Source organism: Fusarium falciforme, chromosome 3 (genome assembly GCF_026873545.1).
Source record: "Fusarium falciforme chromosome 3, complete sequence".
NCBI classification, from domain to species: Eukaryota; Fungi; Ascomycota; class Sordariomycetes; order Hypocreales; family Nectriaceae; genus Fusarium; species Fusarium falciforme.
Genome location: NC_070546.1, coordinates 2,697,453 through 2,721,044, shown reverse-complemented (window position 1 = coordinate 2,721,044; position 23,592 = coordinate 2,697,453). Strand labels below are relative to the sequence as shown.

The 23,592-nt window shown below is 55.2% G+C and overlaps 8 protein-coding genes across 8 annotated transcripts; 3 read left to right on the top strand and 5 right to left on the bottom strand.

Moving 5' to 3' along the window:
* Positions 1-387: 387 nt before the first annotated feature.
* Positions 388-2,405, bottom strand: NCS54_00413700 (Mediator of RNA polymerase II transcription subunit 17; the record flags this gene model as incomplete). Its single annotated transcript, XM_053149686.1, has 3 exons — positions 388-1,607; positions 1,658-2,043; positions 2,104-2,405. The coding sequence occupies 3 exons, from the start codon at positions 2,403-2,405 to the stop codon at positions 388-390; spliced, it is 1,908 nt and encodes a 635-aa protein (XP_053005661.1).
* A 788-nt stretch (positions 2,406-3,193) lies between these two features.
* Positions 3,194-5,417, bottom strand: NCS54_00413600 (Hypothetical protein; the record flags this gene model as incomplete). Its single annotated transcript, XM_053149685.1, has 4 exons — positions 3,194-4,914; positions 4,975-5,076; positions 5,129-5,157; positions 5,236-5,417. The coding sequence occupies 4 exons, from the start codon at positions 5,415-5,417 to the stop codon at positions 3,194-3,196; spliced, it is 2,034 nt and encodes a 677-aa protein (XP_053005660.1).
* Positions 5,418-9,862: 4,445 nt separating this feature from the next.
* On the top strand, positions 9,863-12,150 carry NCS54_00413500 (AMP-binding domain-containing protein; the record flags this gene model as incomplete). Its single annotated transcript, XM_053149684.1, has 4 exons — positions 9,863-10,305; positions 10,382-10,803; positions 10,864-11,996; positions 12,058-12,150. The coding sequence occupies 4 exons, from the start codon at positions 9,863-9,865 to the stop codon at positions 12,148-12,150; spliced, it is 2,091 nt and encodes a 696-aa protein (XP_053005659.1).
* Positions 12,151-13,471: 1,321 nt separating this feature from the next.
* On the bottom strand, positions 13,472-16,708 carry NCS54_00413400 (Hypothetical protein; the record flags this gene model as incomplete). Its single annotated transcript, XM_053149683.1, has 2 exons — positions 13,472-14,371; positions 14,444-16,708. The coding sequence occupies 2 exons, from the start codon at positions 16,706-16,708 to the stop codon at positions 13,472-13,474; spliced, it is 3,165 nt and encodes a 1,054-aa protein (XP_053005658.1).
* Positions 16,709-17,744: 1,036 nt separating this feature from the next.
* NCS54_00413300 (Vacuolar protein sorting-associated protein 27) lies at positions 17,745-20,321 on the top strand (the record flags this gene model as incomplete). The annotated part of the gene is made up of 5 exons (XM_053149682.1): positions 17,745-17,896; positions 17,955-18,087; positions 18,138-18,422; positions 18,475-19,240; positions 19,291-20,321. The coding sequence occupies exons 1-5, from the start codon at positions 17,823-17,825 to the stop codon at positions 20,319-20,321; spliced, it is 2,289 nt and encodes a 762-aa protein (XP_053005657.1). The 5' UTR covers positions 17,745-17,822.
* Positions 20,322-20,932: 611 nt separating this feature from the next.
* NCS54_00413200 (Hypothetical protein) lies at positions 20,933-21,835 on the top strand (the record flags this gene model as incomplete). The annotated part of the gene is made up of 2 exons (XM_053149681.1): positions 20,933-21,566; positions 21,618-21,835. Exons 1-2 carry the CDS (start codon positions 21,032-21,034, stop codon positions 21,833-21,835), a joined length of 753 nt encoding a protein of 250 aa, XP_053005656.1. The 5' UTR covers positions 20,933-21,031.
* Positions 21,836-22,035: 200 nt separating this feature from the next.
* On the bottom strand, positions 22,036-22,683 carry NCS54_00413100 (Hypothetical protein; the record flags this gene model as incomplete). Its single annotated transcript, XM_053149680.1, has 1 exon — positions 22,036-22,683. Exon 1 carries the CDS (start codon positions 22,666-22,668, stop codon positions 22,036-22,038), a length of 633 nt encoding a protein of 210 aa, XP_053005655.1. The 5' UTR covers positions 22,669-22,683.
* Positions 22,684-22,824: 141 nt separating this feature from the next.
* NCS54_00413000 (Hypothetical protein) lies at positions 22,825-23,348 on the bottom strand (the record flags this gene model as incomplete). The annotated part of the gene is made up of 2 exons (XM_053149679.1): positions 22,825-23,248; positions 23,320-23,348. The coding sequence occupies 2 exons, from the start codon at positions 23,346-23,348 to the stop codon at positions 22,825-22,827; spliced, it is 453 nt and encodes a 150-aa protein (XP_053005654.1).
* Positions 23,349-23,592: the final 244 nt, after the last annotated feature.

Below are 23,592 nucleotides of genomic sequence, written 5' to 3'. Positions count from 1 at the left end.
GCTTTTTCAAGATGGATGGCATGGCCGGACAGTCAATGCCGATGGAAGCATCCTGCAAAGATGGTCTAGAGCAGATGAGGTACCGACGAATTAGAGCAAGCGGACGTTTTTTGATAATTGAAGCATCATATGAATGAGAATGTGAATAGGGACAAGGTGTAGGCATGCTTGGAACGGGTGTATTCTCTTGGAATAGATGCGGAAAATGGGTATATCCCCAACTGGTATGCTAAAAGTACCTAACTATGCCCCGGATTTAATCTTGCCAAACGCCATTGAAATCGCTTGAACCACTACTTTTCATGTTCCATCATAGGCAAGGCCTCTAGAGTATTGAGCAAGTCTGGAGTAGCCAGCAGCCAACCCCTGGTGCCTACAAGTTGCTCCTCACTCGGGAAACGCCCTCTTGGCCTCGCGCTGGACAATGTCCTGCAAACTCGCTGGCTCGGAGGTGGTGTCAGGATTCCACTCCCACTCCTGTCGTAAAGTCTTACCCTCGACCTGGGAGGTGCCCGTGACGAGCAGCTTGGGTTCGCGGGTGAGGGCGAAGCGCATCTCGAACTCCTCCTTATCGGGGTCGCGGATGGAGTCGCCCTTGATGCTCTTGACCCACCGGGTGCTCGAGGGAGGCGAGGCGAGCAGGGAGCGGAAGTGCTCGGCCAGGACGCGGGCGGTGGCGGTGCTGAGGTAGTCGTGTAGGGCGTCCGGGGTCGGGTATCCCTCTCGGAAGGGGGCGCAGATGCGGGCGATGAGCGAGGTTGGAGGGGTGGTGACTTGGTAGTAGGTGGCGGTGACGGGGAAGAGAAAGGTGCGGCCGCGGACGTCCATGACGGCACCGGGGACGAGGGTGAGCCGGAGGTTGAAGTCGATGGGAGGGATGATATTGCGGACCATGGCCCCCGGAACCGAACTCGGGGGCGCCCTCAAGTCGGCCGGGTCTGGGTCCGAGACCCGGGGCGTCAGCAGGATAAAGTTGGCGGGGAGGCCGGCGTGCCGGAGAGACTGAACGATGCGGCCGACGTAGGTGGTGGCATTGATAAGGTGGCGGTAGTGCATGAAGTAGGCGATGACGGGCCGGACGAGGGTGTGTATATTCTGGCCTCGCGTGCGGGTGACATGAGGCGGTATAGGGCGTGTCCTGATGAGCTCGGCATGCCGATGAGCTGAGGTGAGGAGGATGTGAAGTGAGATGGCCGCCATCTCGGCGAGGTGGTTGTCAGGTAGAGACTCATCCAACAGCGGCTGTGAGCCCAGAGGCACAAGCTCGATGGTCAGTTTGGACTTGGACGCGGGATCCAAGTCGCACGTCAGGCGGGAGCCGTCGGGCTTGACATCGTATGCGGCCAGATTGCGGGCCTCGCGCCTGATCTCGTACCAGAGCTCCTGCGAGAAGATGGTGTTGCGGGCCTCGAGGACTCGCGCCTCCAGGGGGGCGTCGTCCGTCGTCTGCGCTGGGAGGGCAGAGCGGCCTGTGACCTTGCCGTCCTTCTCGAGGGTCACAACGAGTCGTTCTGACACGCCGCCCAGTCGGCCACAGTCGAGCTGGACTGCGCCGTCATCTCCTCTCCGCATGGGAGCTAGACCGTTGTTTCTGAAATCGGATGCAGCTGTTTACCATGTGAGCAAGAGGCCGGTAGCAAAAGTGTACGGGACCAACCTTCTGAAAAGCCAAATCGAACACCAAGCGTGTGCCTCTCCTTGGGGACCCTTGATATAGACCACCCATTCTTCTGAACCGCCACAATCTCATCCCAGTACCTCCCCTCTGCCGCAATCTCCTTCTGCAGGAACTTGCAGGCCTCCTCGGCGGCGTCGCGCGTCTTGTTGACCTTCATGATGGTCCAGCCCACGGCCACGTCCTCGTGATCCTTGGCCTTTGCCGGCGACACGGTCGGGTCGTCGAGCTTGTCGAAGCCCATGGTGCCGATTCCCACGATGTCTCGCAGGCCCTGCGACAGCGTGACTCCGGCCTGCGTGGGGTTCTGCTTGGAGAGGAGGAGGGAGAGGAAGTCGAGGGTGAGGAAGGCTGTGTTTCCGGCGATGCTGCGAGAGAGAGAGAGAGATTAGCGTGTGCCGCACATGTCTATACCAAGGTAGACTTGCTCAATGTTCCTCAACACCTCCATGCGCACCTCCTGAGGATCCCTCTCTACCTCTTGATCCTCGTCCTCGTCGTCCTCATCCTGACCGGTCTCGGCCATGTCCACGTCCTTGTCCTCGGCAGCATCCCCATTGGCGGCGTCGCGTGCGGCAATCTCCTCGCGCAGCTTGTCCTCGGACAGAGCTCTGAAGCCGCCGGGCTGAGCATTGACGCGGGCGATGAAGTCGGCGATGTTCTTGGGTCTGCGGTCGGCGACGGGGTTCGGCCGCAGCGAGAGCGGCTGGTCGTGGTGACCTGGAGCCATGGCGGGGAGGGGATGAACTCCTCTTGTCGATGGTCTATTCGTATTCGTACGCGGTGAGGACTTGGATATTAACTGATCATGGGCACGAATGTGGTTGTTAAAGTTGTTTAATTCATGACCATTCGAGGTTAGCCCAGCCTTTGATGCTTGCTTGTGCTTGGAGCTCTCAAGCGGCATGACGGCGGGGCCCCATCAATTAATTGTTTGCTGGGGTGGGCCCGCCTCAGGCACACCAATACATCCATGGATGTCACCCACCCAGAGAGAATATATACGTACCCTTGAGGCTAAGAAGCATGATATACTTGCCAAAGATATGTAGAATAGTGTGAATAGCTGATAAAGTCTCTTGTCTAGCACTTAGGGTCCGTAGTGCAAAGATCTCAGGAGCTCTATCATCTAATGATATATACACATCCATTACATACAGACCTTCACCGAGCACAGAGAGCCGGGCAAACGAAAGGCAACAAGGAGAACTCAACTTTTACTCACTGTATTGCTGTCCAATCAGGACTCTGTTCAAGTATATACTCCCCAGATCTCGCAATATACATTGAGCTGAACCTTGTCAACAAACGAATGTGTAAGGAATATATATATCCATCGTGATTGAGTTTATAGATCCAACGATAAAACTCCTTTCAGTCTTGCCAAAGCAACTCTATCCGGTTTATTATGTACAGTTATAGTTATGCTGCAACCCAAATGCAAACCCAGCCCAACACCAGTTCGCCATTGCAATGCTGAACAGTCTAGTCTAGTAAATCACCTCTCTCCTTTCCGCCTCAGTCTTCCTTTGGGCCACTGCTACTGCTCTCACTCCAAATCACATTGTCGTCTGCGGGTCTCTGTCCCTCACGCTGCACCATCCGCCATCTTCGCAGGTTGGATCGAGGGTTGTCGCCCGTCATTGTCGGCATGAGGTCATCTTCCAGGATCGGCACCTCTCCCAACGGGTCCAGTTGGTCAATGATGTCCGAAATCTCCATAGGCGGCACCGACTTGAAGACAGCCTGGATGTCGCTGTGTGGTGATAGAGCTGTAAACTGCCACTTGGACCGTTTCCCAGAGGCACGTCTGGACTGCACCCACAACCGTCGTCGCTCGGCAAAGCTGATCAGGAGTAGCGTCGGGAAGTTCAGCGTTCGGATGAGCGCCACGTTGATAATGTGGAACACTCGAGCTGTCGTGACGAGCTTCAGGGGAAGCAGCGTGGCCAGCGCAAGGATGTTGAATGGAGGAGGATAGGAAAAGATGGAATCGCTCTTGACGCCCTCAAACGTCAAGACAGCCCGTCGGAACTGAATCTCAGCCGTCTCATCCGCCACGATCTTGGAGAAGGTGTTGGTGAGCATGGCGATGAGAATCGTCAAGAAGAGGGTGTTGCCAAGGAATGCAAAGGCAATCATGAGCGCTGGACCAAGCACGATATGGAACCGTACCGACTCCTCAATACCCTCACCGTCGAGGCCGAACCAGATCCAGAGCATCCACTTGCCCACAACGTACCAACTGAACTCCTTGTTGCCGTCGTTGCTGGCACTAACGAGCCACTGCAGAGCGAGAAGAAAGCCGGTGAAGCACCAGGTCGCTAAGAAGGTAAGCACAGTAAAGTCCTTCATCATGGCGTGGACAGAGATGAAGACGAGGTTGTTAGGTAGCAGATTGAAGGCAACTCGCGTCAACATGACTGGCGCAGCGACGCAAAGAATCGGTAGACCGTAGCCCGAGTGAAGCTGGTCAGCCAGGAAGTCGTACAAGCGAGCGAGGAGGTAGGCGCCGAAGATGCAAGCAAAGGTAATGTCGAGAAAAGCCCATAGATTTTGTGCGTGAACCTCCCAACCATGCTCAACGATAGCCGCCATCTTTTCGAGAAGCCAGCCGGCTGTGTAGACACAAAAGGCAAATTCCCACATGTTGACTTCTGAGTGCCGCGAGACCATGGTCATGACGTAGAGTGCTAGAAGAATGACGAAATGAACGAGTTCGATGAGATTCCTGTTGGAGGGGACGATGAGGCGGTGGTGGTTAAGGAGAGGCGCCGTTCGAGGGTCGTAAAGAGAGATGGGGCGGCGTTTGTAGTGATCCGGAAGAATATCCATAAAGGACAGAGGTGTATAGATAATTTGGCCGTTGTGGACAGCGTCGACGGCTCGCTGACAGGCTGAAGAGCTGATGAAGAATTTGCTCTCAGAAACAATGGCAAGCTCCAGAGCAGTCACCTTCCTCTCTGAGCCGGAGCCGTCTTGGGAAGCCCCAGGCCACTGCGGGCGGCGTCCACGACGTTCCATGTGCTCCGGAGCACCCTGGAAGGGATCAAATCCCTCCACGAGGATGTGGGCAAGTAGCAGAAGGCCCTGGGGCCCCGGGTTGTCTTCGTGAAAGCGTCGGAGGACTCGACTAGCGAGCAGCTCACACAAGATGGCCCGAGCCTGGTTGACGCTCTGATGAACCGTGTTGGACTGGTCTCGCAGAAATGAGACACGGTTGGCCAGTAGGCAATAAACTACGTGGCTCCATGTCAGGAAATGATCTTGCAGACGAAGGATCTCACGTCAGGACTCACCGACTGAGATGTCATCTGGGTTGTAGAGCCGCTCAACCAAGGGCCTCACAACAAGGGCGTTCATCTTGGGATCTCTAAAGTGCTCCATAGTGTAAGGGTCATCTTGGCGAGGAATTAGCCACTGATTTCCGATTGTTGAATAACGAAAACTTACCGATACTCGCAAGCACTAGCCGGCGGACTCTACACTCAAGGAGAGTTAGCACGCTGATTCCTTCACCAGAGAAGCCTTCACCACGGCGCGAAATTGGGCGGATTCACCGATGAATTGTCATGTACACGGGGAGCGTGGCCGTGACCAAATCCAGCGTCGATCGATTGCCCTCATCAAGACATCCCTTGGCCTCAGCATCGTCAGATGCAGCGAGGAAGCCGTCATCCTCGTCGTCGTCAGCAACTGGCCTCAGCCAGTCGTTGGAGCGCTCGGTACTTTGCCGAATCATGATGGGAGGGTGGCCAGATCGATCTATAACTCCCGATCTGAACAAATTGAAGAGGTCCTATCTTGCGCTCTCTCTTTCCCTCTCTTGTGGGCGCCAGATCTGAAACTGCTCCAAGACGTTGAAGATGCGAGGGGGAAAATGATTTAATGGGCGAGGTTCACGATGGGAGGCATTGGCATTGGCAGTGTAATTAGGCAAGTACCCCTGAGATTCGGGGTCGGTAGCGGCCAATCGGCGCGCCCAAGACCCCGAGAGACCCGCCCTGGGATTCGCGTCCTTGGACCCTTTTCGGCCAACTATTGGATCCCGTCGTGGATCGCCTATCGTGGATACGATAAAAAGGAGAAGTCATCTAGATGCTTCACGATGCGTAATCTGTGTGTAGAAAGTTGACAATGGCACCGAACGCCCTCCCAAGGTTCACACCTGGAGCCGTGTTGCATTACGCTGCAGAGCATGGAGGCTTGGCGGCCACTGATTACCCCGAAAGCTTCCACGTCGAACCCCTGAGAGCCATTCGTAGCCCGCACCCAAATCGCAGATCGACAGCACTAAATCCAGGGTTCAGGGGAGCCTAGGGACTGGAGGCCTATAACATCTTTGCGCTCTGTCATCAGGTTAATAAACAGTTGTCAATTGTGATATTCCGTCTCGTTGCGACTATCCGAACGCCGTATGCGCATATCGGCCATAGTGGGAAATGAGTTGGTGGCTGGCCGGGATCATGTTTTAATTACCACTGTTGAGACGCATTTCGTCTGTGGCCTCACAATTTGCCCCGAACTGGCGGCATTTGCCGCCGTTAGAGACTCCAGACGTTTGGAGCTTGATTACCTACAGTCGGTATGGAATGGTCTAGGCCTCAAGGTCAGAAAAGGACCCCTGGAACCTAGCTCCAGCCCTATGAATCGCTCCCTTTTCTGGATTGGATGCCGTTGCACCTTGCGGAGCAGGCAAACAGATAGATCGAATCAAGTGGTGTATCCATGCTGATGGGCTTCTAGCCGTAGTCCGTGAAAGGCATCCTTCAGCGCACTCGGCATGATAGCGATGCCACTTGGCAAGCATGAAACACGGCAGAGTGAGACGAAGCCAAAGGAGACCTACCTCTGACATGCCACGCCAGCCCAGTGACTGAGAAGGAAGCAATAATCGCTCATCGAGCACTCCTAAGCACATGCATGGCTTGGCGCCGGCTCTCGACAAGATGTTGACTTAAAGTTTGGCGTCTCGGAGGCGCAATACCAGTGACAGGGGAGATTGGTGAATCCGAGTCGAGGAATTGATAGCTGAGGGGCACGTGCATCTTGGCGGGTGTCGTAGACGGGAGTCCAGTGGGCCAGCGTTGAAGCTATCTTGGCTGGACCGGACGGGTCATGGATGGCATCGACTGAAATGGGCTGTCGAGGCATGCACAGGGCCCTGCAGGGCAATCGCAGGTCGCAGCGACTGTGGTCACTTGCATCACCAACGACCGATTTGGAGGGCTTGCCAGGGATCATTGACCGGCCCTTGGCGAGTGAGTACCTGGTGATACTTGGGATACTCGAGTGTAGGGGTGGTGATTCACTCACCATACCCAGGAGCTATGCTTGATGCAGTTACAATATTGGACCTGAGGTTTGCTCAAAGGTGAACCTGCAATATTCCCCCTCAGTTCCGAGCTGCACCTGACCATCTCCAGAGGGTGACCCCAGGTCTTGGCCGCGAATTAGAAGCTCAATATGGGGTAGCGAAACCTTGGCTTCAGGGCGTGGCGTCTTGGATGCGCGCTCAAGAAGTGGCAGTGCAAGGAGGGAGAGAAACAACCAGTGATGAATATGGATGCCAAGAATGTGAACAGATACGAAGGCAAAACACATGCCGCAGGTTTGACTTGAACCCCCCAGCGGCGAGCATGCGTCACCTCGGCTGCGATGCATCAAAACGCCGCGGAACTCGGAGGAGGGCTGCTGATTGACCAATGTAATGTAATGTGAAAGAGGACGACAACAGGCCAATGTCGAGCAAGCCTCAGGGCCTGTTTCCATTCTCTGCCCAGAGTCCGGGGGAACAGGCGGCGGGGTTCCGGGCGGCTTGCCTGCTGGGGGTCTAGGAGCGACGGCGACGAGGGTTTGACCTGCGGCTCGTTGCATTTGGAGCGGGATGGCTCTCCAAAAAGAGGATCCTCAAAAGAGGTCGAGCGCCACTGCGACGTAGTAGAATGACATGGCGGATTATGAGTCCGGTCGGAGTGCCGGTGCAAGCCAGCTTACTTTTGCAAGTCGAGCGAGCGAGGTCAGAGTGTCATGACGCGTATGACGGTAGCTCAACAAGCTCACCTCCGTGCATGCCGATGGGACGACTGCCGCAAACCTGTTGGGGAAAGGTGATCAAGAATAGGACGGTTTGCCAGTCATCAAAATCCTTTGAGCTTGGGGAGACTTGGGGAGGGGGCTGCAGGGGATGGGATGAATGAGGCGCCCCCTGACTGATCAACCAAGGACAGTTCTGTAAAGGTACAGCAGGCCAAAAGTAAGTGTGGCGTTTGGTGCTACTGTAACGTGCCGGTGGTCGATTATCATATGCCAATTCTCGGCCTCTGTTGGATGGAGGCTGTTTGTTTTTTCATCAACCCAATCTTGGCCTCTACCCTTCAGGGGGTCTGATCTTCCCGGCACAACCTCCGTCGGGTTCAGGTTCGCTGGCTCGTGTGCGCCCACCCATCCCATGGGAAAAGCCCTGCAGGCGGGCGCAGACCACACAATCCATTGACTTCGGTATTGGTAGCATAAGGTGCTGACGGGGATTCGGATGGAGCGGACGGAGGGGAGGTTCTGCGTCAATGCTTCAGAGCATTGCCTCCCGCTTGTCGTGGCACGCGCTCAGCACCAGCACCAACACCAGCCTCATCCCAACGGCCGGTGATTCAACAAAGATCTCTCGGCACCCGGACGTCCAATCCCGCCCGTATATTGGTCGCATCTTATTGATCGCTCGACCAATCTTGCCTCCGGACGGACCGGACACGTTGTGCTGTCTGTACCTTGCTGTACACTTGTCGCCCCGATGACGACCTCAGTGCAAAGCCTGCAAAGCCCATCGAATGTCGTTGTCTCAGGCTCATAGTTTGCAGGCCATAATTTTGCAGGCTCCATCTGTGACGCAATCCATCCGTGTCGAGCTCTGCAGCCTCTGGGCTCTTTCTGCTGCTTCCCCAGCGGACCTAGCGTCACGCTTCCCTTCAGAGCTTCCCTGTAGCTCGCATCCTGGCTAAGCCTGAAGGGGAGTCCTGATCTGGGCGAGCCCGCTTAGCTCTGCCGCAGGGTACATGATGGTACTGGCTGTCTTTTGGAGTAGCCAGGTGCCTTACCTACTCCACCTCGAGAGAAAATGGCCGAAGGGAAGGGATTGGGATCCTGTATTGAAACCGAAGACCGAGAGATCAGAAGCCTTTTCTTGTAATGGTCCAACGGACGGTTGGACATGGAAAGGAAAGGACAGACGGGACTTTGTACGAGGTTTGTACTCACCAACAGACCTCATCTTGGCCTCGACTCGGCTTCTTGGCATTCAAGTTTGATTTTGATCCCCCCCGTACCGTGCCCAGGTACCGTGCCCTCAACTTGCCTTGCACACACCTGTCATGGCAAACCAAGCGTCAAGCCGGGTCGTTGTGGCGTCGCCGCCTGAGTGCAGCCCCGCTAGGGAGCTCTCCAGGTTGTCCTCTCCGCACGGCGACTGGGTTCGGTTCCTAGGGCAATGCGCCGCTCGAGCTTGTGAGTGACTCTGAGCCTCGGGTTCTTTTTGCTGCAGGTGTCCTTTTGTTCTCGTCTTGTTTGCTGTTGGTAGAGAGAAAAAAGGGTCCTTCTTCAGCGCCGCAGAGATGCTCCCGGTCCTTGTCAACGAAAGACCTCTCTCCAAGGGTGTCGGCCGCCGCTGTTACAGGTCTCGTCGCATCACGGCTTTCCGTTGCTAGGCGGGAGAAAGCCAAGGGAGCGTGCCCGGGTCCCGTCATGACTAGGTTGAAGTACCTTTGTAGGGAAAAGTGGAGACCTTAAAGTATCTTTAGGTACCTGCCTACCTAGTGGAGGTGCTTTACTTTGGTGCTGCAGGCGCAGTCCATCCATGTTCTTGCTTTACTGCAACAGCTGCACTGCGCTTCTCCGCGCTTGGCTTCCACTTTGTCTGCCTTCCGTCGCCTGGCGTCGCTTCCTCCTCTTTCTTTCTTCCCGGCATCCATCACGTCCATTAATACACGCCTCCACCTATTTTGCCTTTCTCCATCCTCCTCCTTCTCTTTCCTCCTTCCTCGCACACTCGTGATACCCTCATCCTCCCTCTCCCGTCCGCCGCCATCGTCATCGCGGATCGCCTGTGAGCGCTCCTCTTTGCAATCAAGTCTCGCCATCCTTAGCTCTCTACCTCCGTCTCCTTCGGCTGCTCTGTAGCCACCCGCAATCAAGATGACTGACTGGACAACGGGCATCATGCCGCTGCACCATGTGCACAAGCCTCCATTCACCATCGAGGCTCCTGGCTACGAAAAGGTTCCCGGCGAGACCATTCCCCGACGTCATCCTCTGGCAAAGGACGGTCTCATCAGCACCCCCGCCCCCGATGCCAGAACTGTCTTCGAGATCATCCAGCGCAGTGCCCGCCTCTACCCCAATCACCATGCTGTCGGCTCCCGCAAGCTCATCAACATGCATACCGAGAAGAAGAAGGTCAAGAAGAACGTTGACGGCCAGGTCCAAGAGGTCGAGAAGGAGTGGTCCTTTTTCGAACTTACCGGCTTCGAGTATTTGACCTACCAACAGTACCTCGAGCGTGTCTTGCAGCTCGGCTCTGGCCTGCGCAAGCTGGGTCTGACAAGCGAGGACAAGCTTCACATTTTTGGCAGCACCAGGTATGTACTCACCAGCGCTTGCGCGCCCCAGTCTCATGCTTGCGCTTCCTGTTCCTGTGTCTAACGCGGCGTCTAGTGTCGGCTGGATTTCCACATCTCATGCAGCCGCCTCGCAGTCTATTTCCATTGTGACCGCCTACGACACTCTGGGCCCCAGCGGTGTCGAGCACTCTCTCGTGCAGACTAACTGTTCTGCCATGTATGTCGACTCTCACCTGCTCAAGACCGCCTCGGAGCCCATCAAGAAATCCAACGTCAAGATCGTCATTATCAACGACAAGACCATCTTTGCCAAGGGCGGCGAGGTCGAGGCGTTCAAGAAGGAGCACCCAGACCTGCAGATCATCACCTACGAGGAGCTTCGCCAGCTTGGAGAAGAGAATCCTGTGGAGCCAAACCCGGCCAAGCCAGAAGACCTCTATTGCGTCATGTACACATCGGGTTCGACAGGTCTGCCCAAGGGCGCTTGCATCACCCATCAGGCTCTCGTCGCTGGAGGTACGTCCTAAGCTCTGCAACCCCCTCTACTCACTCTCGCTAACCTTTGATTTTCAACAGTGACTGGTCTTTACCTGTGCGTTAAGGAGTGCGTGAGTGACAGGGAATGCATTCTGGCCTACCTGCCCCTGGCGCATATCTTCGAAATGGCGCTCGAGAATATCGTCTTCTTTATCGGAGGAACGCTCGGATACGGTAACCCTCGAACCCTGTCGGATATCTCAATGAAGAACTGCTATGGCGACATGCGTGAATTCAAGCCCACGGTCATGGTCGGTGTTCCCCAGGTTTGGGAGACTGTGCGAAAGGGCATCACAGCCAAGCTCGAGTCAGCCAGTCCTCTTCTCCGAAACCTGTTCTGGGGTGCATACAGCTGGAAGGCGTTCATGACCAAGAACAAGCTTCCGCTGGCCAGCCTCTTTGACAGTGTCGTCTTTGGCAAGGTCCGTGAACTGACGGGTGGTCGCATGCGATTCACTATGAACGGCGCTAGTGGCATCTCGGACGGCACCAAGAACTTCATTTCGCTTGTCGTTGCTCCCATGCTTGCTGGTTATGGTCTGACCGAGACCTGCGCCAACGGTTCTCTGGGCTGTCCCCTCGAGTTTTCGCCTGGCGCCATTGGCCCTGTTCCTGCGTCTTGCGAGATCAAGCTTGTCGCGCTCCCTGAGCTGGGTTACTCAACCGAGTCTGCTACTCCCCAGGGCGAGATCTGGATCAAGGGCTATCCTGTCATGTCCAAGTACTGGGATAACCCCGAAGAGACGGAAAAGGCCATTACCCCCGATGGATGGTTCAAGACCGGTGATATCGGAGAGTTCGATGCTAATGGACATCTGCGAGTCTTTGACCGTGTCAAGAATCTCGTCAAGATGCAGGGCGGCGAGTACATTGCTCTGGAGAAGCTCGAGGCCGTTTACCGAGGCGTCCAGACTGTGGGTAACGTCATGGTGCACGCTGATCCTGAATACTCTCGTCCTATTGCTGTCATCATGCCCAACGAGAAAGTGGTGCATGAGAAGGCTAAGGAGTTGGGTGTGGACGAAGGACACCTACACACCCTCCACACCAACAAGAAGTTGGTGAGCTATGTGCTCAAGGACCTCCAGGGTGCTGCTAAGCGCGCCGGTCTGTCCAGCATAGAAGTCGTCTCTGCTGTTCTCATCACCGATGAGGAGTGGACATCCGACAACGTAAGGACCACTCTGCTGTTGTGTTTTCGTGGCTGTGATAATTTGCTGACTCGTATTGTAGGGTCTTCTTACTGCTACCCAGAAGCTGAACCGAAGGAAGATTACGGAACACTTCAAGAAGGATATCCAGGCCACGCTCAAGGCAACTGGATGAACGAGATGAGGCGGTTGAGCGAAGGGAGATGCCGGGTAACAGACAACGGAAGGATGGATACCAAGGAGGAATGACGAAGGGGTTGATGTGTGTGGGTGGGTTGACGAGCTTTTGGTATGGTTCTGTTTTAAGTGTATGTATGTGTACTGTAGTTTGGCGGCGTTGGCTTGATGATATCTTGAAGGGAAATTTGCAGAGACAGGGGATCTAGGCCCTCGATCATCTTATGGTTATTTTAACGACCCTGCTCTAATTATGTACCCGTCGAGGTCCGCTCTGTTCCATGAGCTGACGTGATTGCGCCCAACAGACAACCCTTGAGACCCATCCATATCAAGTCGAAAAAAGAGTCTGACATGTGAAAGCCGTCGACCACGTGTGCATGAAGCCGGTACTTGGTGGGGCGGGAGCTAAGTATCAATGCTTGAATCGACGGTGAAGCAAGGAACCAAGAGTCTTCCCCCCGCTCGAATCTTTTGACGTCTACCTAATCTTGTGGTCGCCAGGGTCTCGGGACGGGCGGTGGACATGTCACTCCCGGAGAGTCCGTCGAGCGTGGTATGATCAGGTACCATCGTCGAAGCTTGTGAGACGAAAAGAAGCAGAGCAGCAGGTGAAGGGTAATAAGCAAGTAGCATAATAAGTATATAGGTATAGGTATCGGTATAGGCACTCTAGACAAAACAGACGAGATGCCGCTTCACCGCCATCTCCCAAGTCGAGGAGAGGAAATCAGACGCTATAGAAAGATATACCCTGCCTGCTCCGTGCGATGCCATGCCATGCTGTGCCAGCTTTGCTTGCTGGGCTAGATACATATCAAAGGGGGAAGAAGACAAAAGGAGCGCCAAATCAGACCAAAGAGTGCGAGCACGAATTCGAATGGATAGGGTGACGACGGAACGACTTTGGCATGTGGCATGGCGTTCCAATGACGGAGGAAAGCCGTCAAGAGGGCTGCCACATGTCATGAAGTGCCGAGACGTCAGGGACGAGGTGGGGGGACATGACAGGGGGTGGTTTAGGAGGTGCGAAGGCACACACACACACACGACGTTTCCCAATGGAGGCGCTGGAACGAGATGAGAAGAGGGCCCTTGGGACTTTGAAAAGCTTGGTCTTGCTTCTTCTTTTTGACACTGCCGGGAATTCCGAGGTTATACGAGGTGTCTGCGTGGGACGATGAGAGCTTGTCTCGCTACCGAGTCCATGGGATGAATTGTAGACGAGTTGTGGTAGGTGACGGACGGGCAACGGTGAGTAGCAGGGAGCCAGAGATTGGGTCGTCGTCATGAACCTCGGCAGAACTGCGTCCCGCTTTTTATCGCATCCCCTTTCGGCGGAAGAAGACGAGGTAAGGTACACGGTCTCGGCCAGACTTGAAGACTTCTTCCTGCGCGTCGTCGCTGCCGCCATGGCCTATGCGGACCTTTGTAACGCGCGAGTCGTTGCAGCAGTACCAAGCGTACGGGTCGTGAGAAGACGAGTCGCGGACGTAGGCCAGGTAATGGCCATTATCGATACGACTGCCCGTGTGAACAATGACAGCATACGCTTCATACCTGAACGGACCCGTGAAGGCCGGATCAGTGGGTTCGACACCAGAACATGCCGCGCGATCCGCAGGAGGAAGAAAGTAGCGCGTAAAGTCGGTATCGTTGAAATCCCATGTGATGGGGGCCGTCGACTTGCGCAGATCGGAGGTTGCCTGCTGGTAGTGGAAGCGCCGGAAGACGACACAGAGCAGGGAGGGGAGGCGGGCGAGCGAGAGGGATTGCAGAGCGCGGGTGGGACGTCGGCAGCGGTCGCATGAAAAGTCGTCGAGGGTGTTGCCCGCCGTGTGCTGGTCGAGAACCTGCTCAAGCGTCATGCCGCGGCCCATGCCAACAGTGACGGGGATCCAGTCGAAGGGAGTGAACTGATAAGTACGCGTGTGACACTCGAAGCATTCGACCGTCGACAGCTCGAGTCCACGCCAGTAGCGATCGACTATAGACCGGTTGTACTCGAGATGGTTATGCCAGTAATCAGCCGCCGCCTGGAGGAGGCTCTGCTTCGTTGTGTCGGGCTGCGCAGCCTGGCCCTTGCGGTCTCGCCGAGTATTTGTTTCGTCGTGAAGGTGAGTGAGCACGAAGGACATGAACTCTTGAGCGTCTTGCTGCTGTTTGCCACCAAACTGCTCGATGCTCCGGCCCTGATCGCAAATGTGACGTGAATAATCCTGGCACCGTGTTAGCTTCCTTGTCTATCGGACCGTTGCGCTGCGTTGCGCTGCACTGCGCATTGTACTCACCATGAGTGTCTGGGCCTTCATAACCTGGAACTTGCCCGAGCTCATCCAATGGAACAGGTTGGAGATGATACGTATCATCAGCTGGGGGTGATCAATCTTTTCATCATCCTTCCTCGGCGCATGATATCTGTCCACCCATCCCGAGTTTGCCAACTCCCGGCCAAACTCGGGCGAGGCAAGAAGACTCTGCAGTGTGCTGTTGGCATAGCACCAGTTGTGGGGGTTGTTGAGACCTGTGTAGAACTTGGCGGTATCACCCGTCGACTGCTGCTCCATGGGCTTCGCCGAGGGCACTCTCACAAGGCGAGTTGGGGGAGGCGTGTTATTGTTGCCATAAAGCTCACTCTCATCCCCTCCCTCAGACAGACCACTGTAGCTTGGCCGCGGGAGGGCCGGGGCTGGCCGTGTGGGCGGCGAAGGAAGGTCTGTATACAAGTCGACCTTGTGAGATAACCCATAGCCCGGTCGGTGTTGCGGCTTTTCTGGAGCAGTCATGGACTCTTGCTCAAGAGTAACAGGAGGAAACCTCCTAAGAAACTCTTCAGTTGTGCGGGTGAAGCTTGGGGAGGATGCCGTTTGCATATCGTCATTCTTGAGAGTTTCTTGCCATGCCTTGACCTCGTCTGGTCTGAGAGGCTTGACAATATACTTCGACCTCCTTCGTTCAATTGCCGTGGCACGGTTTCGGCTCCGTTGCAATTGCACCGGCTTTGAGGGTCCTGGCTCGTTTGACTGCAGAGATGCTGCACCCATTAGATCAACCCATGCATCCAGGCCTCCCTTGAGTATCTTGGGAGGATTCCTCAGATCTTTCGGGTAGTTGAAGTGTACCAAGGCTCGATGAAGCGAAACAATGACCAAATCGTCCGAGTTTCGAGGATGCTTGGGAATCTCCTCGGAGTCTTGGTCATAGAAGACAACTAGATCGTACTTGTCGCGCTGCTCGAAAAGCGACTGTTCCTGATTCGGGGATATTATAAGACTCTCTGAAATCTGATCTGCCGAAGGACTCTCCCTAAGAAGTATACTTGGTTCGACGCAAATCGTCGACGAGGACATGATGTGACCTTCATTGAACTCCTGTCGAACTCGAACGTCGATTATGAGAATGGTACCTTTGGCCTTCATGGCCTGATATAATTCCTCTGGTGTAATAGACTCTCCTTCTGGGATTTTGATCGCGTTCCCAGGGGGAACAGGGGGGATTGTGTTGTTGGAGTAGCTCTGTGTAGGAGGGGTAAAGTAATCTGACTGGGACTGTGATGAAGCCGTGGGAGTGCCAGGAATGGAAGCTGAGGATGTGGTTCGGTTGTATACGCCCCGTGGCGTACTCATAGGTGGCCTGGACACTTCACCCGATATGCTCCCACGAGCAGGGCTGTAGATCGCATCAGGCATCTTAGGCAGAGTTGGGACATTGGTGTCCAGTTCGACCTTTGGTGGCCTAGGCGGGGGCATTTCTCGGGGCCCCATGGGCTTGGGAAGGGTTATCTGATGTGTCTTTATGCGAGGATCCTGTCCTGGCGAAGACTGCGGTCCCCTCAGGTTGGCAAACCGGGCGGCAAGATCTTGTGCTGTATTGGTCCTTTGAGGTGGCTTGATTGCGTTCCCATGAAGGGCTTGTGGTTTTGGTTGAATAACTGGCTTCGACCGAGCTATAGGACCACTGATGCTGGACCGGGGAGACCCATTGACTTGTTGATTCAGCGGAGGTATTGATCTATCAACCGCTGGCTTGGAGGGGGATTGGGGCCGGCTGCCTCCTTGAGACGAGCCAGGTCGACCAATCTTGGGCTGCACACCAGTTCTCTTGTTGTCCGCAATGATATCCTGCTTGAGCTTGGCGTAGAAGGGATCTTGTTGACGAAGCTGGTTCAGGAAGGCGGTATGAGCACGTGCGAGATCCTTGTGGTCGCTCTGCATTGAGGAATAATCCCGATGGTTTCCAATGATCTGAATAGCAATGATGGACGCTCGGAGGTACTCCTGGAGGGCGATGGCCGGTCTCCGAAAGTCGCGGGCCATCTCAGCCTGGCGCAACGACGCCTGAGCCGCCTCGAGCAGCTTCCGGATGGACTGATTCTCATCAATGTTTCGCGGGTTGGCGAGGATGTCGTCGATATGCGGAATTGATGAAGCAGCGGGTGTATCCCCTCCACGACGGCCTCCTGGGCCAGAGGGGTGGCCAAATGCGCCTCCGTTGGCCATGGAGTGTGTGCCGGCGGTGGCTACGCTGCTCGCGCGCGAATGGCCCAGCGAAGCCATGATGAACGTCTATCGGGGGCGCAAATATTATCGGCTTGTCATTTCTCGGCGGAGGAACTCGGTACTCGAATATCGAAAACAGAAATGGCGACTCTGGTCGTGAGAAACGGGGATCTTCGGTTGACGTGGACGGGATATCTTGTGAGCGAGGAGCATGGGTGGCGGAGTCGGGGGAGGGTGGCTAGCTATTAAATCAACGCCTCCACGACGTAAACGGATATAGCCAGAACGAGTATCATCGTCTTAAAGAAGCCGCTCAAAGAAACAGGACAAAGGAACTCCTTGGCAGAAAGACATGACCCGGGCGCTAAGGAGACGAGGAGTTGCAGGTTCAAGTTGGCATCACGCCGGCAACAAAGGAACCGCATCGGCGAGTTGGGCGAGGTAGGTTGGAGGGTGCCATGTGGTCGCGGGGACGCATGGCGAGGTACCTGCGGCGTCGAGGTAAGGTACACGTTTGGTAGTAGATTTTGGCGGGGAGCCTAGGTACCATCTCTCCCAACGCCGGTATCACATCTCCTCCCCTGTTCATGGGGTACCATGAGCCACGTACGCCACATCAACAGGCGTCATTCTCCCCAGAGAGAAAGAGCTTCCTCGGTGGTTGAGCGGCCCGTTGCCCGCGCTGACGCAAGGCAGACAAATAAATGGAGTGGAGGCCAGGCAGCTCGAGGCGCTGGCTCCGGTGGACCTCAGTGCTGAGGCCGCGTCGGATGCCCTGGGGAGACCTACGTACCGTGGAGCTGGCATTTGCTGGCTGCCTTGAAGTGCTTGCGTGCCCCTGCAACTTTAGGCGCCTGGCTGCTGTGGAATCAGTGCTCGGGCATGCTCTCGCCCAATCCAGGCCAACGCAAGCTAACCTGATGGAGGTGCCGACTACGTAGTTCCTCCATCGCCGCCTTGTGACTGAGGCTAGGTAAGGTTGACGAGAGCCTGGAGTGAGCTCCAGCTGGAAACCCAGACCCGACACCAACATCTGCATCTACTCCATCCATTCCGCGGCATTCTGCGTCGTCACTGCAGATCCCCCATATCGCGTCTTCTTCAAATATACTGCCACTTTCCGTCGATCGAGCGCGAACCCCTTCATCGCATCATCTCCGCCGCCCTCAAGATGATGAGCTGGTGGTCGTCCTCGGCCAACACGGCCCTGGACGAGCAGATCGAGAAAGCCACGAGCAGCAGCCTGTAGGCCGACAGGAACCTTTCGCCCCAGTACCATGCATGGCTGACCCGGTTTCGACAGTGAGGATATTGCTCTGAACCTCGAAATCTCCGATGTTATCAGATCCAAGATGGTCGCGCCCAAAGAGGCCATGCGCTCCCTCAAGAGGCGCATCGGCAATAAGAACCCCAATACCCAGCTCAGCGCGTTGAATGTATGATGACCCGTGGCCATTCCGCGAACATTGAAGCTGACCTGCATCAGCTTACCGATACCTGTGTCAAGAATGGCGGGTCGCACTTCTTGGCCGAGATTGCGTCTCGCGAGTTCATGGATAATCTAGTGTCGCTTCTCCAAGCAGTCGGAGGTGCTGCCGTCAACGCCGATGTCAAGTCCAAGATCCTCGAGCTTGTGCAATCATGGGCTGGGGCTACTGAAGGCCGATACGAGCTTTCTTACATCGGCGAGGTCTACCGAACCCTGCAGCGTGATGGTTACCAGTTCCCCCCAAAGACCACTGTGGCTAGCAGCATGATTGACAGCAGTGCGGTAAGGCATACTCGCCACTCGTGCCTAGAACTCTACTAATGATGGATTCCAGCCTCCAGAGTGGACTGACTCAGAAGTCTGTATGCGATGCCGGACCGCCTTTACCTTTACCAACCGAAAGCACCACTGTCGAAACTGCGGAAACTGCTTTGACCAGCAGTGCTCGAGCAAGACCGTCGCCCTCCCGCACCTGGGCATCCTCACCCCAGTTCGAGTCGATGATGGGTGTTATGCCAAGCTCACCAACAAGGGCTACAAGAACCCCAACCCATCCCTCGACCGATCGCCCACCTACCCCCACAAGACTCGCAGTACCTCGGCCATGCAACCCCGTAACGCCCGTGTCGACGATGGCTTTGATGAGGATCTTAAGAAGGCATTGGCGATGAGCTTGGAAGAAGTCAAGACCCATTCTCGAGGCTATGCTGAGCCTGCCCAAACTAGCTACACGGCCAACGGTGACGCCTCGGCAGCCAAGCAAGCAGAGGAGGAGGACGAGGATTTGAAGGCTGCGATCGCAGCTTCTCTGGCAGATATGGAGGAGCAGAAGAAGAGACATGCTGCAGCGCTCAAGGAGCAAACATCAGCCTCGTCGAACCCCTCGACAACGACCAACTTTGTACTCCCCAAGAACGACTACGAGTTGACACCTGTGGAGGCGGAGAACATCAACCTGTTTTCAACCCTTGTCGATCGGCTTCAGACTCAGCCCCCGGGCACTATCCTTCGCGAACCGCAGATTCAAGAACTGTACGACAGCATCGGCACATTACGACCAAAGCTGGCACGAACTTATGGCGAGACCATGAGCAAGCACGGTATGTGAATACATCTAGCCTGGGAAGAGCTGCCACTAACCCCACTCCAGATACCTTGTTGGATCTCCATGCCAAGTTGTCAACAGTAGTCCGATATTACGATCGCATGCTCGAGGAGAGATTGTCCAAGGCTTACAGCCAGCAAAGCCTTGGTGGCTATAACCTGCCACCTCCTCGCCAGGCGGCTGGCCCATACCCCTCCATCCCATCCCACGTTCCTAGCAACCCTGCCGGCGCTGAAAGCTTTTATACTGGCCAGCAAAGAGCCAGCTACCAGGCGCCTCCTCAACACCAACACTATCAGCAACCCCCCCAAGCACTCCCTCAGCAACAGTATCCTCCTTACGGATCCGCGCCAGAGCCCCAGCCAGGACAATATCCGCAGCCCCAGCAGCCTCAGCGGACTGGTAGCTGGCAGAACAGAGCGCCCTCAGCTCCTCAAGATCCCTATCAGCAACAGCCCCCTCAGGATCCTAACCAGCCATCGCAGACCCCACGACAGGCTCAGGCAACACCCGCCAATGACCCTAATGCCTCTTATTATTTCACTCCCCAGCAACCGACTCCAGCACCTGTGGGACCATCAGCACCCGGACCTGCTCCTGATGCTGCCCCATCCCCGTACCCCAGCTTGCAGCCATCGATGCAATACCCTAGGGGATCAGTTTCGGCCCCATCGCAACCTACTCCGGTTCAGACGCCGGCTCAGATTGCTCAAACAGCCCAGCCTGTTCAAACTCAACAGCCCCCCCAAGCTCCTCAGCAACCCCAGCAGCCTCTCCAGTCTCCTCCACAGCCGCAGCAAACCCAAGCACCCCAGCCGTCCCAGCCGCAACCCTCGCAACCAGCCCAGCAAGCACCACCTTTGCAACAGCAGCCTTACTGGCAACCTTCTATGCCCCAGCAGCATCACCATCACCAGCCTCAGCAGCAACAACCCCAGCAGCCTCAGCAGCAGCCCCCGGCTGCGCAGCAAAACTGGGCATACGGTGGCTACAGCCAAGAGTCGTTCCCTTCTGTGCCGCAGCACGACCCTGTGCCACAGCAGCCTGTTAAGGAGGAGGCATTGATTGAGTTGTAAGGTTTTACAGTGAGGCTATGGTGAACCAAGAGGTTAGGTTACTTGTGCGGTGCAGATCCTCCTAGATGACTTGGACTGCGGCGTTGAAGGGATTTGTTGCTTGTTACAGAAGAGAATGAATGTATTCTAAATCATGCCAACTTGATCAGGCATAGCTGACTACCTGCAATTCCATGATTTGTGAAACCCGTCTTATGCGTTGTCGGTCAGATGTGACGTGACTGATTACTTGCTGACGGTTGCAGTTATCAAGCCGAGCTCGACGTACGAATCAAGTAATTCGAAGCGGCAGAGGAGGATCCAGCAGCTTGGTAATCCAAGCAATAAACGTCGGTCACTAGGCTTCCGAGTCACCGGCACTTCCCCACCGGCGGGCTAATGCAGCTCGGAAAACCCACACGGGCCAATCGGCGAGCCGCGGCCACCCACGCCGCTCACCTAGGAGGGTAGCTCCGCAGGACGCGGCGCCGGCCCCGGAGACGCAAACCTGTTCCTGGCCCGGGTTCGGCGGGGCGGCCACGGAGGTTGAGTCATAAGCTGTGTGATGGATTTTTTTCCTTTTACAGTAAATGTAACTTGTCAATTGACGATTTAAATAGAGACCTGATCCTCTTGTTGCACTCTCATCTCGTCAACTTGACATCCATCTTTCATCTACTCAAAAGTTTCGTCATATATCGCTCACCCAGTTTAACCTCACTTCACACAATATGGCCCCGACAATTCATCTCGTCCGCCACGCTCAGGGTTTCCACAACTTGTCCATCGAGAACGAGCAACTGCCCGACCCGGACCTGACGCCTCTCGGCGAGGAGCAGTGCGCCGCCCTCCGCGCCGCGTTCCCTCACCACGATAAGCTCACCAAGCTGCTGGCCTCGCCCATGCGTCGCACCGTCTACACCTGTCTCCACGCTTTTGGCACCGATGCCCTGCTTCCCATCACCGCTCTACCCGTCTTCCAGGAGGTCTCTGCTCAGCCCTGCGATATTGGCTCGCCTGTGGCCAAGGTGCGAGCTGAGTTCGAGGGCAAGGCTGACTACGCCGGTGTGGAGGAGACGTGGTGCGAAAAGGGCCCCAGCAGCAAGTATGAGCCCACGCTAGAGAAGCTTACGGTTCGAGGCAGGGAGGCTAGAAGAACCTTGAGAGAGATTGCTGGCAGCGGAGATGAGCACATTGTAGTTGTTTCCCACGGAGGATTCCTCCACTTCCTGACAGATGACTGGCACGGTGTTCCTGATGGACGCGGTATGAAGGAGAAACTCCCCCTTTTTGAGGAAGCGCTGACCAAGATGACAGCTACTGGCTGGTCAAACTGCGAGTTCCGCTCGTACCAGTTCGTCGATCCTACTGGCGAGGATGAGGATGCCGCCCTTCGCGAAACCGAGGAGAGCTGGCAGCGACGAGAGGGAAACACAATCCCTCCCACACAGACGGAGCAGCGTGAGCTGAGACCGATTGTGCTGGAAAAGATTGCTCCTCACCTAAACCTTTCCATGCCCAACGGGAAGCTCTAGACGGTTCAAGGATGAGGGATCGTGCATTTGGAATATTAACTAACTGATAGAGAGAGGTGGGATAGAATGGGGCTCAAGGTCAGACAAATCTGCATTAATAGCTAGAATTTGATGGAACTAGCGGGAACCTAATTAGAGATGTGCTTCTACATCTTGCAGACTGTGAAAACCTCTTCAGATCGCCTCCAAAACATTCACCCCTAGTTACCAGACGAGCTTGGCTGGTCCAGATCCTTTCTCCCGAGTGTGTCCATCACCTTTTGGATCTCCTTCCAGCCGGACTGTCGAATCTCAAGCACGATGACAACCCAGCCAGTCTTGGCACGGGGGTCTTGCTTCAGCTTGCATCGACAAAAGCATTTGGCGTGTGAGGGCCGTTTCTTCAAGAAGTCCTGGGCGGCGATATCCCGGGGACTCCCTACCTCCCAATGGATAAGAGTTCCGTTGATGTATGGTGGTTGTTCTTTGAGGAGGCTTCGGAATTGAAAATATTGCTTCTTCTGGAAATTCTCGCGGCTGGAGTAGACGACTCGACCGAACAATTCAAAGACAGCTTTGTCTTGGTTCTTGAACATCTGCTCCTTTGCATCCAGCATCTCCTGGACATCAACAAACGTTCTATAGGGCCTCATCAACACTTGACTGATATCAGGGTCAGAGCTCCCAGTTTTGATAGTCGTTGATGATTCCGTTCTAGAGGACACAGAGGTTTTCTTCTTAGTTGACGGCGCGCCAGCGACGGATGATTTGGAGTCGTAAGCGCCGGGCGAGTGAAGTACAGATTCCTGCTTCGGAGCATGGCGGGAATGCTCCTGGACTTGACTCCAGTCCATGTCCTCGGGGAGGAGGGGATCATCGGTGTTGAGTCCGGCTGCATTTGCGTTTGTATGGGGAGGCGAGTGTTGCAACTGAGGGTCATATTCATCCACAGATCGCGAGTCTCGATCCCATGCTCGAACAACGCTTGACGGTGGCTGTTGAAGCTCTTCCTATGACGCCTCATCCAAAAGCTCCGTGAAGGCGTCCTCGTCAGAGTCTTCCAGTTCGACAATGTCTGTGTCACCTTCCTGACGTGCTTGAAACCTAGAAAGCATCTTGTCTGTAGATTCGTCAAGTTCGTCCAAGTACTGGTCCAAGTCGGAATCATCAAAATAGTCGGACTTGTTCATTTGCGATGCTCGTTGAGAGGGGTCCCACAAGCTTCCTGGAGACTCGACCGGCCTAGCGTTGCTAGACTCCAGAATTCCATGAGTTTCGAAGGTACAAGTTGTCACTTGCGAAGCTTCGCATTGGCCAAGAATGGCAAGTGTGGGAAGCGGTTCGTCGACTTGGACATTTTGGCGTTTGACTTTGTCGTAGCTTTCGCTACTATCTGAGCGGTGGCGCTTAGGTGGGTGCCCAGTCAACTCGAGACTAATTGACAAGACATGTGTCAGACAGGGAAGATATGAGATCATGGGCCTGTTTGGGTTATTACAACTCACATTGCTCGAGGATCGACGTGCGGCTCCATGATGAATCCACCTCAACCGTCAGTAGGTACAATAGTTTCCTTCAACGTCACAGCGAGAGGGATTGTGTCATAAGCATGTCGTTCATGTGGGTAACTGAAATGTGGACACTGGGGAGCAGAAGATCTTCGAGGCTCCAGAGTCGAAGTGACGTTTAAAACATGTAAAAAGAAAGGGTCCAGAAGTTGAAAATCTCGATGCGCCGAGATCTTTGACCTGGACATCGTGACCTGGGTGATCAGGCAC